General features: G+C 39.4%; 1 protein-coding gene across 2 annotated transcripts in view; it reads right to left on the reverse strand.

The window, feature by feature from the left end:
* Nucleotides 1–14725, reverse strand: part of LOC132522025 (nuclear body protein SP140-like) — a 75831-nt gene that overhangs the window by 37844 nt on the left and 23262 nt on the right. For both annotated transcript variants that reach the window (XR_009541024.1, XM_060151890.1), the window contains exons 6-10: nucleotides 13479–13562; nucleotides 8333–8413; nucleotides 6732–6803; nucleotides 1824–1907; nucleotides 342–425 (exon numbers count right to left, since the gene is read on the reverse strand). Coding sequence is in view for 1 of the 2 variants with exons in the window: in XM_060151890.1 (XP_060007873.1) it covers nucleotides 342–425; nucleotides 1824–1907; nucleotides 6732–6803; nucleotides 8333–8413; nucleotides 13479–13562 (405 nt within the window). In the remaining variant the exon portion in view is untranslated. The remainder of the gene's footprint in view (nucleotides 1–341; nucleotides 426–1823; nucleotides 1908–6731; nucleotides 6804–8332; nucleotides 8414–13478; nucleotides 13563–14725) is intronic.

Genomic DNA, 14725 nt, shown 5'->3' on the forward strand with positions numbered 1-14725 from the left:
GTAGGAAAACCCTCCCAGAGACAACCAGGAAGACCAGAGCGGCTCAAGTATCTCCAAGATGGGAATGTCCTTGCCCTTAGACCCTCCTGCCTTTGAGCTCACCTGACCTAGAGGTTAACATGGCTCCCGTCATTATCATCAGAGGCTGAAAACAGTCTACCCATCTCACTCCCTTCTTATACACTAATTTTCTCTGTCTTTTTCATCCTTTCCAGTTGGCTCTACATATTTCTTCTGTATGGGTATGTGAAGGGGAGCAGGGTAGGAGAGAGAAGATGGAGATTTTCCTCTCTGCAGACAGAAAAACAAAGATTCAATTTGGGAGTTGAAATCACAATTACCTTCTCCATCACATAGTGGTTGACTAGGCAGCTCCTCTGGTTCTTTTTTGTTGGTCATTTGGGAAGCTTCAGGATCACAGGACACTAAAGAGAAACAAGAAAATGAGCTGAGCCAGGATGCTCAGACCACAAGTGAGACGAGGAAGAAGAAATTGGCAAGGGTCGCATGATGAATGGAAGGCACAGAAAGACAGGAAGGATAACTGATCTAATCTTTGGACAACAAAGGTCACCAGGTTTAAGTGGGAAAGTAATATGATCTGATTTCCATCTTGCAAATAAAAATTGTGCTAAAGTGGAGAAAATGGGCAAGATGGGAGCAAGAGAAAATGGGACATTCAAGTTCCATTTACTGAGAGAGCAAACCCTGTAAGAAAAGGACATTCCAGTTTCATGGAAGAAGATGTTGGTTTCAATTTTGGAAGTGTCAGTTACTGAAAGACATCCAAATGGAGAGGGACCTGGGATAAATGTCTTCAGGTAAATACATAGATGGATGACCTTGGAAGATGGGTCTGCCTAGCAGGCATGTGCTTGAGACACATTCTGTTACCTGAGAGTAGCTGAGGCTGCCAGGGAGGGAATTATTACTCTATGTTATGGACACCACTCTCTCAATGGGGCAAACCTAACTTGGAAACTCACTACTGGGATGGAAGATGCTCCTGTCTGATATGCATACTTCAGCATTCCAGGATCCTAACTTCTCTCCTCTCTTCCCTGTACAGCTGTTTTCACTCTTTATTGATCTGATAAAACTCTTTCTCGACATAGTTTCTCTGCACTTCCTTGCACATTGTTTTTTGGTATTTATTTGCCTCTCTATATAGTTTCTCTAATTTTTATCTTTGTATTTCATTTCTTATTGAGGTAATTTCCTTTCTACCTTGTCTTCCATTTTCTCTTTTTCTCTTTTTCTCTGGGTCTTCTCTTTCTAGATGCCTGTAAAATTTCCTTATTTTATATATTTTCCTCATGCTCACAGATCCCTTCTCTCAAACTGACAAAAGTCCTTCCATTTTCACATGGACCACAGTGCTGGAGAGCCTTCCCTTATTAGCTCTATTCTAAGTCTCCCACATGACCTTTCTAAATTGCAAGCTTATCAGTCATTCACAAAACGTACTTCCTTGTTCCTTGTACTTCCGAAGTAAGCTGAAAATGATCTCCTTGCCTCAACTGCCATAACCTGTTGACATTTGGATTTTATATGCATTTAATAAAGTCACCCAGGTACTTCTGCTTTGGGACCCCAGCCTACCTTTGGCACATCCTGTTTCCCTATGTTCTCCATGCAGGGGTGCTCTCCCCACTCAGCTCAGCTCACCTTTCTCCTTAGTCTCTCTCACAGTTTTGGAAAAAACAAAACAGAAAATCGACACAATTCCATGTGTATGTATGTGAATATGAAGAAGAGAATGGCAAGATGAGAGAAGGGGGGATTTTTTTTCCTATTTATTGAGGAGTTTAAATCATAATTACCTTCTCCCTCTACTGGTAGTAGGCAGAGCACTTCCTTGGGTTCTCCTTCGTGAGTCATTTGGGGAGTTTTGGGATAACAGGTCACTGCAGACAAGACAAGATGGACCATGGAGGGCGATCAGAAACAGATCTCGATTGGCTCATGCCAAACATGATGGAAAAACCATATGTCTGCTCCAAGCACTGCTTCTGAGAGCCACACCATCTCCTTCTGCTTCTTTGCCATCTGCACCTCTTCTCTCTCCTTCTCAGCATCCTACCCACAGTTCACCTCCACACAGCTCTGTTTCCTAGCTGTGCATCTCTTTGATTGTCTGTGTTTCTCTCCTCATCTCTTGTCTTCAGGTCTTGGGGTTTGTTTGTTTTTCAGTCATAGTGTATCCCTTTTCTCCTGTTATCCTTTCTAGCTTTCTTATTCTAGATCTCTTCAAGCCTAAGTGGTTGGGTCCACTTCTATACTTCCTGTCTCTCAGTGGTTTCCTTTCCCTCCCCACCAACATTAATTTTTCCTTAACTAAATCTTCTCTTGGACCCTGGTTCTCTCCCCTGGGAACCTGCAGAACTCCTTGGGTTTCCTCTTCCTTTTCTGACCACATGACCCCACGCTGACTGTCAGCTGGCTTCACACAACTGTCACCCTCAATGACACACCCAGGATGCTGGTGCCCACTCTTCCTTTTCTACCTTGCCCTTGCAAAAATAACCTCCATGCCCTTCTGTTTCATTTCCCCAACCATAAAATAGAAGTTACAACAGTTTGCATACCTGTGTCTTAGGGTTTCATGAAGGTAAGAGGGGGCTTGCACAATCCAATAATCTGATGGAGACTGTACACATTGTCTCCCAACCCAGTTCTCTTTCTCATTCTCACCCTTTCCACACATCTCTGCTTCTTCTATTTCTATCTCGGTATCTTGCTATTGGAATCTCTTGGTACTTCTTTGTCCTGATTTGTTTCTTTTCCCATGTCTGTTCCCACCTGCCTTTTCTCCCTCTTCCTTTTCTGATGCTGAGCTTTCTGTCTTCTCCCCGTCTCTCATGCTGTTTTTTTCTAGAACTAGGAATTAGAAAAGGTATCTCTGAGGTGGTCTATAACTTCCATGTGATTTCATCAGATTAGTGAGCAGAATGGAGAGTGGAGTGGACCAAGAAAATCGTTCCAAGCACAGGGCTAAGTGTGTGCAAAGGCTCAGATGAGAAAAAGTAATCAAAATTAAAATTACTGCAAAGTTTTAAACAAACTTTAGAAGTCGTTGCAGGAGAGGCAGACATGAGGCTGGAGCCATGGGAAGGAAAATAGGGAAGGATTTCAACCTTTTGACAACAAAAAGTTATCGATTTAAGGTAGGAAAGTGAGATAAGCCAACCTGCATTTTCAAAGGGTCATCTAGTTGAGTTGGAGAGAATGGATATGGTGGGAGGATGACTGGGGGAAGGTATGAGACCATATAGAGTCTGTTGCCCTGGCTCTAGTTCCAGAGAGAAGAGACATCTGACTAGGGCTTCCGTGTCAGGTGTGGCAACAAATGGATTAGTAAGAGACAAGTTAAAGGTATAGTTAAGTAAACTGGGTGATTGATGGGGTGTGTGAGTTGAGGGAGGGAAAAGAGTCATTGGTGACCCCTAGGTGTCTACCTAAAGAATGTAACAATAGCGTTCCATACTGAGATAGGGAACACGGGGAAAGAGGCAGATCTGGCATCAAGAAAGATGGTACATGCAACTATGGAAGTGACTTGTATTGAAGTTCCCGAAAACCATCCAAATGGAGATGTCTCTCAGATCCCTGTACAAATATAGTCAGGCACTTAGATGAATGAGCTTACAAGGCAAGTTGGGGCCAGAGTTAGGAATTTGGGGATCATTAAGTTATAGATAGAGTATACAAGAATGGCTGAGGGGAGGCCCATTGCCTCTGAGTGTATTACAGGTGCCACTTTGATAATTGGAGGAACCATAATCTGAAAACTCATGGCTAACATGTTCAACTCCTAGCGTTAGAAGTTGCTTCCATGCAGCAACTCTTCTTTCAGTCCCTACAATGTCCCAAACCATCTTCTCCATCCTTGTACATGGTGTTCCCTCTCTACAGATGTTTTACTCTTCTCCTTTATCTTTTTCTCTATGTATAACTGTTATACTTTCCTCCAGTCTTTCTATTTCTTAGCACTTTCCCTTTCTGGGTCTTTCTCTAATGTCACATTCTCTACCTTTTAAACTCTGTACCTTGTTTGATTATTGAGTTGAGCTCCTTTCTTCTATGGTGCTCATTTCCCTGCTTCTATCTGTTCTCTTTAGTTCTTAACTTCCTGTTTGTAATGTTTCAACTTAAAATTTAAATCTAAAAATTAAAATTTCAGCCTTTCTGTATATTTTTTCCATCTCACACATTCCTTCCGCAAATCATCAAAGTTCTCATCTTTTGCCACTGACAAACGAGTAGGGATCCTTCCTTCCCCTTGGCAGGCTCATTTCAAATGTCTTTGACATGAGTTTTCTATTTTGCGATTATACCCACTATGCCCACGTTCCTGACACAATCTCGAGGAAAGCAGGTTGAAAATTATCTCCCCTCCCTGACACCACATTCTAACCTGGTTCTATTTCGATTCCACGTCTATTTATTTTTTTAAATTTTTATTAGAGTATAGTTGATTTACAATGTTGTATTAGTTTCTGCTGTACAGCACAGTGAATCAGTTATACATATACATATATCCACTCTTTTAGATTCTTTTCCCATATAGGTCATTACAGAGTATTAAGTAGAGTTCCCTGTGCTACACAGTAGGTCATCGTTAGTTCTCTATTTTATTATATTTTTAATTTTTTAAATTAATTTTTAATATCTTTATTGGAGTATAATTACTTGACAATGGTGTGTTAGTTTCTGCTGTATAACAAAGTGAATCAGCTATACATATACATATATCCCCATATCTCCTCCCTCTTGTGTCTTCCACCCACCCTCCCTATCTCACCCCTTTAAATTAATTTTTATTGGAGTATAGTTGAGGTATAATGTTGTGTTAGTTTCTGCTGTACAGCAAAGTGAATCAGTTATATATATATATATATATATCCACTCTTTTTTAGACTCTTTTTCCATATAGGTCATTACAGAGTGCTGAGTAGGGTTCCCTGTGCTACACAGTAGGTTCTTATTAGTTATTTATTTAATATATAGTAGTGAGTATATGTCAATCCCAATCTCCTAAATCAGCAGTTCCCAACCTTTTTGGCACCAGGGATCAGTTTTGTGGAAGACAATTTTTCCACGGACGTGGTGTGGGGGGTGGGGGATGGTTTAGGCGGTGATACAAGTGATGGGGAGCGGCAGATGAAGCTTCACTGGCTCGCCCACTGCTCACCTCCTGCTGTGTGACCCAGTTCCTAACAGGCCATGGACCGGTACTGGTCTGCATCCCAGGGGTTGGGGACTCCTGTCCCAAATTATCCTTACCCCCACTTTCCCCCTTGGTAACCATCAGTTTGTTTTCTGCATCTGTGACTCTGTTTTATAAATAAGTTCATTTGTACCATTTTTTTGGATCCCACATATAAATGATATCATATGATATTTGTCTTTCTCTGTCGGACTTACTTCACTCAGTATGACAATCTCTAGGTCCATCTATGTTGCTGAAAATGGCATTATTTCGTTCTTTTTATGGTTGAGTAATATTCCATTGTATATATGTACCATCTTCTTTATCCATTCATCTATCAATGGACATTTAGGTTGCTTCCATGTCCTGGCTATCGTAAACAGTGCTGCAATGAACACTGTAGCTCATGTATCTCTTCGAATTATGGTTTTCTCCAGATATATGCCCAGGAGTGGGATTGCTGGATCATATGGTAGCTCTATTTTTAGTTCTTTTAAGGAAACTCCATACTGTTCTCCAAAGTGGCTGTACCAATTTACATTCCCACCAACAGTGTAGGAGGGTCCCCTTCTCTCCACACCCTCTCCAGTATTTATTGTTTGTAGGCTTTTTGATGATGGCCATTCTAACCGGTGTGGGGTGATACCTCATTGTAGTTTTGACTTGCATTTCTCTAATACTTAGTGATGTTGAACATCTCTTCATGTGCTTTTTGGTCATCTGTATGTCTTCTTTAGATCTTGGAGAAATGTCTATTTAGATCTTCTGCCCATTTTTTGATTGGGTTGTTTGTTTTTTTGATATTGAGCTGCATGAGCTGTTTGTATATTTTGGAGGTTAATCCCTTATCAGTTACTTGGTTGCAAAAATTTTCTCCCATTCTGAGGATTGACTTTTTGTTTTATGGTTTCCTTTGCTGTGCAAAAGCTTTTAAGTTTAATTAGGTCCCATTTGTTTATTTTTGTTTTTATTTTCATTACTCTAGGAGGTGGGTCAAAAAGGATCTTGCTGCGATTTATGTCAAAGAGTGTTCTGCCTAAGTTTTACTCTAAGGGTTTTATAGTATCTGGCCTTAAATTTAGGTCTTTAATCCATCCTTATTTTTTCTTTTAACTCATTTCCTGTTTGTCTCTCCTATACATAGTATTTCATTAAACCTATGCAACCCTGGGACATAAGTTTAAAATGATCTCTCTCCTCCAAACCCCAATCTGGTTGTATTTAGATTCCATATACTTTTAAATAAAATTGAAACTACTTAGGCAACTGCATGTGGTGGCCCCAATCTACATTTTTTTTATTCTGTGCCCTTAAATTCTCTACCCAGAAGCTCCTCCATTAAGGTTCTTAGCCCCTCTTTCCCCCTTGCCTCCCATATACCTGAAGAAAGCAACCAGAGCCTAAGGAAAAGTGTATGTTTGTGTTTGGGGGAATGAAGGGAAATGTCCCTTGCATACAGACATGCAAACAAATTAATGAGATAATTGGTCACTTAAATCAATATTAGCTCCCCCGTTACCTGCTTGCAGTTTGGGAATCTCTTCAGAATTGCCTTCGTTTGTCCCTTGAAGAGCTTTGGGCTCACAGGAAACTAAAGAAAAACAGAAAAGACCAACCAGACATGGTGATGAGGTACAGACCTCAGGGTGCTCATGCTGAATTCTGGTGTTCAATGGTCAGGTGAACTTCTCCTTGGGAAAAAGATACTGTTGCTCCACACACCTCACTTTAGACCCACCAGAGCCTTGCTCTGCCTTTTTTCTTTCCCGTTATCCCTCAGTCACCTTTCTCCTCATTTTTCTGTCCCCACACATGGTTGTTTTTGTGCCATGAAGGATCACACACCTCCTTTACTCTGAGCTTCCCTCCCAGTCGTCTTCTTCTTCTTTGCCCTTCAGTGTTCTTTGACAGTTTTCCTACTCATGAGTCAGTTTTCTTTTTTTTTTTAATTGGGGTATAGTTACTTTACACTGTTGTGTTAGTTTCTGCTGTACAACAAAGTGAATCAGCTATATGTATAGTGATATACATGTATATGTATACTGATATATATCCCCTCCCTCTTGGACCTCCCTCCCTCCCACCCCATCCCACCCATGTAGGTCATAATAGAGCACCAAGCTGAGCTCCCTGTGCAATACGGCAGCTTCATATTAGCTACCTATTTTACACATGGTAGTGTATATATGTCAATCCTAATCTCCCACTTCATCCCACCTCTCCTCTCCCCTGTGTCCACATGTCCATTCTCTGCATCTGCATCTCTATTCCTGTCCTGCAAATAGGTTCACCTGTATTTTTCTAGATTCCACATATATGCGTTAATATACGATATTTGTTTTTCTCTTTCTGACTTACTTCACTCTGTATGACAAACTCTAGGTCCATCCACATCTCTACAAATGACCCAATTTTGTTCCTTTTTATGGCTGAATAATATTCCGTCATATATATGTACCTAAGTCTTGGCTGCCCTGACCCTCTGCAGCCCCACACGATAGTCACCATAGTAAGTCATCGAGGATGCTGGTACCCTCGCTTGTTTAACTGCTTTGACTGCTAAAAGACCCTTACACACTTCAGTGATTCTATTTCTTTACCTATAAAACAGGAATAGGTAACATTTTGTCTGTTACATCCATAACTTTGTGGAGAGAAGAATGACATCTTGTTTGCCAAAATTCTTTGAAAAATCAGTCACATAATAAATAATAGTTGACAAAAATTGTACTTTAGATTTGGGAGCAATTGATCTGAAGGACCATGTTTCTTTTGGGGGTTTTCCAAGGTTAGGCACAAAATAATAGCATTATAGCCAAATAGAATAATACTTAGTTTTTATTCTTTAGAGAAGATAAAGGGCAGGTCGGTATAAATTCAAGTCTTTACTATTAATAGCTATGAGAGACAACACTTTTCTCCAGCATATTGCTACTAGAATGCACTTAGGAATATTTATGTTATTTGTTACGTTACTTATGTTATTATGGACTCATGGGATTCCAAGACACACTAGATCTTTTGACTGTGGAGTGTGCTCAGGGTAAAAAGCATCAATAAACACCAGCTCTGAATTCAGCCACCTGACACCCTTGGCTGGCAATCCCTCCCCATCCTTACCCAGCTCACATCTTGGTGGGAAGTTCCAGGCTCCCTGGGGCTCTTCTCCATCACAGGCCTCCCAACAGGCATTGTTGTTCCCTGCAGTAAAGAATGAAATCCCACAGACATCTCAATTTATGACCAAGGAGGAATCACAGCAAGAAAATAACTAGAAAATCAAGAAATCCTGAGAAACTGGAAGGACCCACTCCCCAAAATAACCTGACCTGAAGGTTAACTTTGCACCAGCAGCTTTCACTAGGGGCTGAGGAATTCATCCATTGTGGAAAAATCTCCCTTTCCGTTTTTTTTTTTTTAACATCTTTATTGGAGTATAATTGCTTTACAATGGTGTGTTAGTTTCTGCTTTATAACAAAGTGATTCAGTTATACATATACATATGTCCCCATATCTCTACACTCTTGCATCTTCCACCCTCACACCCTCCCTATCCCACCCCTCTAAGTCGTCACAAAGCACCGAGCTGATCTCCCTGCGCTATGCGGCTGCTTCCCACTAGCTTTCTATTTTACATTTGGTAGTGTATATATATCCATGTCACTCTCTCACTTTGTCCAAGCTTACCCTTCCTCCTCCCCGTATCCTCAAGTCCATTCCCTAGTAGGTCTGCATCTTTATTCACATCTTCTCCCTAGGTTCTTCTGACCAACTTTTTTTTCTTTTTTTTTTTTAGATTCCATATATATGTGTTAGCATACGGTTTGTTTTTCTCTTTCTGACTTACTTCACTCTGTATGACAGTCTCTAGGTCCATCCACCTCACTACAAATAACTCAGTTTTATTCCATTTTATGGCTGAGTAATATTCCATTGTATATATGTGCCACATCTTCTTTATCCATTCATCTGTTGATGGACACTTAGGATGCTTACATGTCCTGGCTATTGTAAATAGAGCTGAAATGAACATTTTGGTACATGACTCTTCTTGAATGATGGTTTTCTCAGGGTATATGCCCAGTAGTGGGATTGCTGGGTCATATGGTAGTTCTATTGTTAGTTTTTTAAGGAACCTCCATACTGTTCTCCATAGTGGCTGTATCAATTTACATTCCCACCAACAGTGTAAGAGGGTTCCCTTTTCTCCACACCCTCTCCAGCATTTATTGTTTGCAGATTTTTTTTTTTTTTGCACTACGTGGGCCTCTCACTATTGTGGCCTCTCCCGTTGCGGAGCACAGGCTCCGGACGTGCAGGGTCAGTGGCCATGGCTCACGGGCCCAGCCGCTCTGCGGCATGTGGGATCTTCCCAGACCGGGGCACGAACCCGTGTCCCCTGCGTCGGCCGGCGGACTCTCGACCACTGTGCCACCAGGGAATCCCTGTTTGTAGATTTTTTGATGATGGCCATTCTGACAGGTGTGAGATTATATCTCATTGTAGTTTTGATTTGCATTTCTCTAATGATTAATGATGTTGACCATCCTTTCATGTGTTTGTTGGCAATCTGTATATCTTCTTTGGAGAAATGTCTATTTAGGTCTTCTGCCCATTTTTGGATTGGGTTGCTTGTTTTTTTAATACTGAGCTGCATGAATTGCTTGTATGTTTTGGAGATTAATCCTTTGTCAGTTGCTTCATTTGCAAATATTTTCTCCCATTCTGAGGGTTGTCTTTTCATCTTGTTTATGATTTCCTTTGCTGGGCAAAAGCTTTTAAGTTTCATTAGGTCCATTTGTTTATTTTTGTTTTATTTCCATTTCTCTAGGAGGCGGATCAAAAAAGATCTTGCTGTGATTTATGTCATAGAGTGTTCTGCCTATGTTTTCCTCTAAGAGTTTGATGGTGTCTGGCCTTACATTTAGGTCTTTAATCCATTTTGAGTTTATTTTTGTGCATGGTGTTAGGGAGTGTTCTAATTTCATTCTTTTACATGTAGCTGTCCAGTTTTCCTAGCACCACTTATTGAAGAGGCTGTCTTTTCTCCACTGTATATTCTTGCCTTCTTTATCAAAGATAAGGTGACCATATGTGCATGGGTTTATCTCTGGGCTTTCTATCCTGTTCCATTGATCTATCTTTCTGTTTTTGTGCCAGTACCATACTGTCTTGATTACTGTAGCTTTGTAGTATAGTCTGAAGTCAGGGAGCCTGATTCTTCCAGCTCTGTTTTTCTTTCTCAAGATTGCTTTGGCTATTCGGGGTCTTTTGTGTTTCCATACAAATTGTGAGATTTTTTGTTCTAGTTCTGTGAAAAATGCCAGTGGTAGTTTGATAGGGATTGCAGTGAATCTGTAGATTGCTTTGGGTAGTAGAGTCATTTTCACAATGTTGATTCTTCCAATCCAAGGACATGGTATATCTCTCCATCTATTTGTATCATCTTTAATTTCTTTCATCAGTGTCTTATAAATTTCTGCATATGGGTCTTTTGTCTCCTTAGGTAGGTTTATTCCTAGATATTTTATTCTTTTTGTTGCAGTGGTAAATGGGAGTGTTTTCTTAATTTCACTTTCAGATTTTTCATCATTAGTGTATAGGAATGCAAGAGATTTCTGTGCATCAGTTTTGTATCCTGCTATTTTACCAAATTCATTGATTAGCTCTAGTTGTTTTCTGGTAGCATCTTCAGGATTCTCTATGTATAGTATCATGTCATCTGCAAACAGTGACAGCTTTACTTCTTCTTTTCCAATCTGGATTCCTTTTATCTCTTTCTCTTCTCTGATTACTGTGGCCAACTATGTTGAATAATAGTGGTGAAAGTGGGCAACCTTGTCTTGTTCCTGATCTTAGTGGTAGTTTCTGATCTTAGTGGTTTCCTTTTTTTATACACATTCTCTTTCTACTTCTTCCCTTTCCGTTTGAATCTTTACATTTTATCCATCTCTGCCTCTGTTTCTTTCTGCTGGTGTCTCCTGGACTGTCTCTTTCTCTGTTTCTGCAACTTTTGTCTTGTTTCTCTTATGTTGCTCCTTCTCTCCTATCCTTTGTCTTTCAACTGTTTCTTTCTAGCTTTCTCTAAAGAAAGGCCTCCCTGCAATAGTATGTTTTAAATAGGATTTACCGAGTGAGGAGGTTAAGTGGAGAGTAGTAGAATGTGAAAACAGTGTTGAATAAGGCAGAAAATGTATGAAAATGCTCAAATATGAAAGATTTAACAATTAAAATTATTGGGGGAGTAAATGAGACAGAGAAAAACAAATATCATATGATATTGCTTATATGTATGTGGAATTTTAAAAAATGATACAAATGAACTTACTTAAAAAACAGAAACAGACTCACAGACATAGAAAACAAACATGGTTACCAAAGGAGAGGTGGGGGAGGGATAAATTAGGAGTTTAGGATTAACATATACACACTACTATATATAAAAAAAGATAACCAACAAGGACCTACTGTATAGTACAGGGAACTATATGTAATATCTTGTAATAATGTATAATGGAAGAGAATGTAAAAAAAGAATATATATACATATATATGAACATATATGTATAACTGAATCACTTTGCTGTACACTTGAAACTAACACAACCTTGTAAATCAATTATATTACAGTAAAATTTTAAAAAATAAAATAAAATACAAATTTTAAAAATAAAATTATTGGGGGAAAAAAGTTTATACTATATTGAATTAATAGTGCAGGAGGCAGGTGAGGAGGCTGGGAAAATCAATACGGGGCTTATCATGGGTAATCTTGGATGCCACTCAGAGAAACATTTATTTAATCCTTAGTGTATTAAGAAAGTATGTTGGAACATAACACAATCTAATTTTCATTTTCAAATGTCCCATGTAGTTGAAGTGCAAATAACACATTTGTTGGAAGCAAGATTAGAGGAAGGTCATGAACAGAAGACTGTTGCTTTGAGAACCATGGCAGAGGTCTGAAGACTTCGGTGTGTGACAGATGGACAGCTTGGAGATATTCTGGAAGAGAAATGACTATACTGGATGAGTAACAGGCATTTATTTGAGGGCAAGAGCAGTCACGGTGACGCCTAGACTTCCAACTTGAAAACCTATGAGATAATAAGGATCCATCACTGAAACATGAATGCTGAAGAGGAGTTTAGATCTAGCTTGAGTGATGAAGACGCTACTTTTAGTTCTGAAATGCCAAGTTAAAAGTTCTTGAAAGAATTCACGTGTAGATATCTAGCAGACCATGGTCTTTGAGTCCACGGATAAAGGTACTCTGAAGGCAATCTAGGGTGGTGATTTGGTCATAGCAGTCTCTGGAATATTCAAGGAGAGGACTATTGCAATGTGAGTATTTTACAAGTGCCACTTTGATGGTTAAGGACAGTTTAATCTGAAAACTCACAGCTAATGTTGCCAACACTTATGCCCAAAGTTGCTTATATACAGTGCTCTTACCTCAAGCCTACAATGTCCCGATCTGCTCCTCTCTCTTTTATTGTCTTTTCACTCTCAACCTGTTTTCCATCCATTCTCCTTCAACTCTTTCTCCTCATAGTTGCCTTTGTACGTCTCCCTGACTTTTCCCAATTCTTAGTATTTATTTTCCTCTCGGTCTTGCCCTTTCCATACTTTTCGCTCTCAACTTTTATCTCTGTTTCTGAGAACTTTTTCAGTTTATCTATTCTCTGCGGTGTCTTACACTTGCTCCCATTCCATCTGTTTCTCCCACTTTATTTTGACCTCTGTCTCCCAACACTATTCAACTTTTGTCTCTCTGTGTGATTTCATCCTCCAGGTTCTCCCCTCTCATCATCTCCAAAACTCTCCTCTTGGACTCTGACTACAGTACCAGGGACCTCCAACTGGCCAGTTCTCCTGCGTGAACCTGATATGCCATGATGTTTCCAAGTTCCTCTTAGTTGTTCTGTGAAATTAATTGAAAATTATCCCCTATCTCAACCTGGAAGAGGGGGATTTTAGAAAACTGGATCCATTCATGTAATTTGTCACATATTACACCCTATCTACCTTTTCAATTTTCTCTTTTTATATTCCCCATCAATGGATGCTCCATCTACTCAGGAGTTCAGATTCCTTTTCTCACTGTCTCTGTTGCATATGTGAGCAGGTAGGAGAAGAAGGGGGCAGGTAGGAGAAGTGGGGGCTAGCAGAGGCCTAGCATAGGAGACCAAAGGTAGGCTTTGCTTCCATGAAGACAAGAAAACAAAGGTTTAAAATGGAATTGATAAATTAAATGATTGTTACCTTGTTTGTTATATGGCAGTAAGCTGGGTACATCTTCTAATCTTATTACATTGTTCATTTGGAGAGGTGACTGTTCCAAGGACACTAAAGAGAGCAATAAGAAAAAGACAGAACTCAGACAGTATCCAGAGAAGAGACCTCTGTGTGCTCAAGATGAACTCTGATGATGTTCAAGTTCCAAGGACCCTATCTGAGGCCCAGCAGAGCCTTGCTTGCCTCTTTTTCATTGAGATGCACATATCTTAAGTGTAAAACAGCTCTGTGACCAACATCACAGTCAAGATTTGGAACATTTCCACCATGCCATTCAGTTTCCAACCACTATAAGCAACCACTGTTTTGATTTCTATCACCATTAACAAGTCCTTCCTTTCTGGTACTATACTTGTCTGTACTGATGCTCACATCAATAGGATCACATAGTACATACTCCTGTGACTGGCTTCTTTTTCTCAACATAATGTTTCTGAGATTCATCCATGTGGTTACATATACCAGTAGTTCATTCGTTATATTGCTGAATAGTATTCCATTCTATAAATATATCACCGTTTATTTTCTCTTATTGATGAGAATTTGAATTGGTTCCAGATTTCAGCTATTTGGAATAAAGCTACTATAAACATTGTTATACAAATATTTGTGTGAACATATGTTTTCATCCCTTATGAGAAGATACTTAGGAGTAGGACTGCTGGGTCGTGGGTTATATTTAACTTTATAGGAAACTGCTAGTTTTCCAAAGTGGTTATATCTATCACTTTATAGTCCAACTAGCAATGTTCTAATTGCTAGGAGTTCTAATTGTTCCATAGTCTCATCAGCATTTGGTGTTGTCAGTATTTTTAATTTTAGCAATTCTAGTAACCGAATGGTAGCTCATTGTGGCTTTTCCCCAATGACTAATGAAATTTGCATTTCCCCAATCACTAATGATGATATATACTTTGTTTATGTTCTTATTGGTCATTTTATATCTTCTGAGTGAAGTGTCTGTTCAAGTCTTTTGTCCATTTTTTTAAATTAGTGGTGTGTCTTTTTATTATTCTTTTGTAGGAGTTCTTAATATATTACAGGTACAATCCTTTGTCAGATATATGTATTGCAAATATTTTCTCCCAGTCTATGACTCGCCTTTTCCTTTTCTTAATGGTGTCTTTGGATTAGTAGTTTTTAATTTTGATGAAGTGCAATTTACCAAGTTTTTCTTTTATGGTCTATGCTTTTCCTGTCCTATGTAACAAATT

Source organism: Lagenorhynchus albirostris, chromosome 6 (genome assembly GCF_949774975.1).
Source record: "Lagenorhynchus albirostris chromosome 6, mLagAlb1.1, whole genome shotgun sequence".
In the NCBI taxonomy this organism is placed as follows: Eukaryota; Metazoa; Chordata; class Mammalia; order Artiodactyla; family Delphinidae; genus Lagenorhynchus; species Lagenorhynchus albirostris.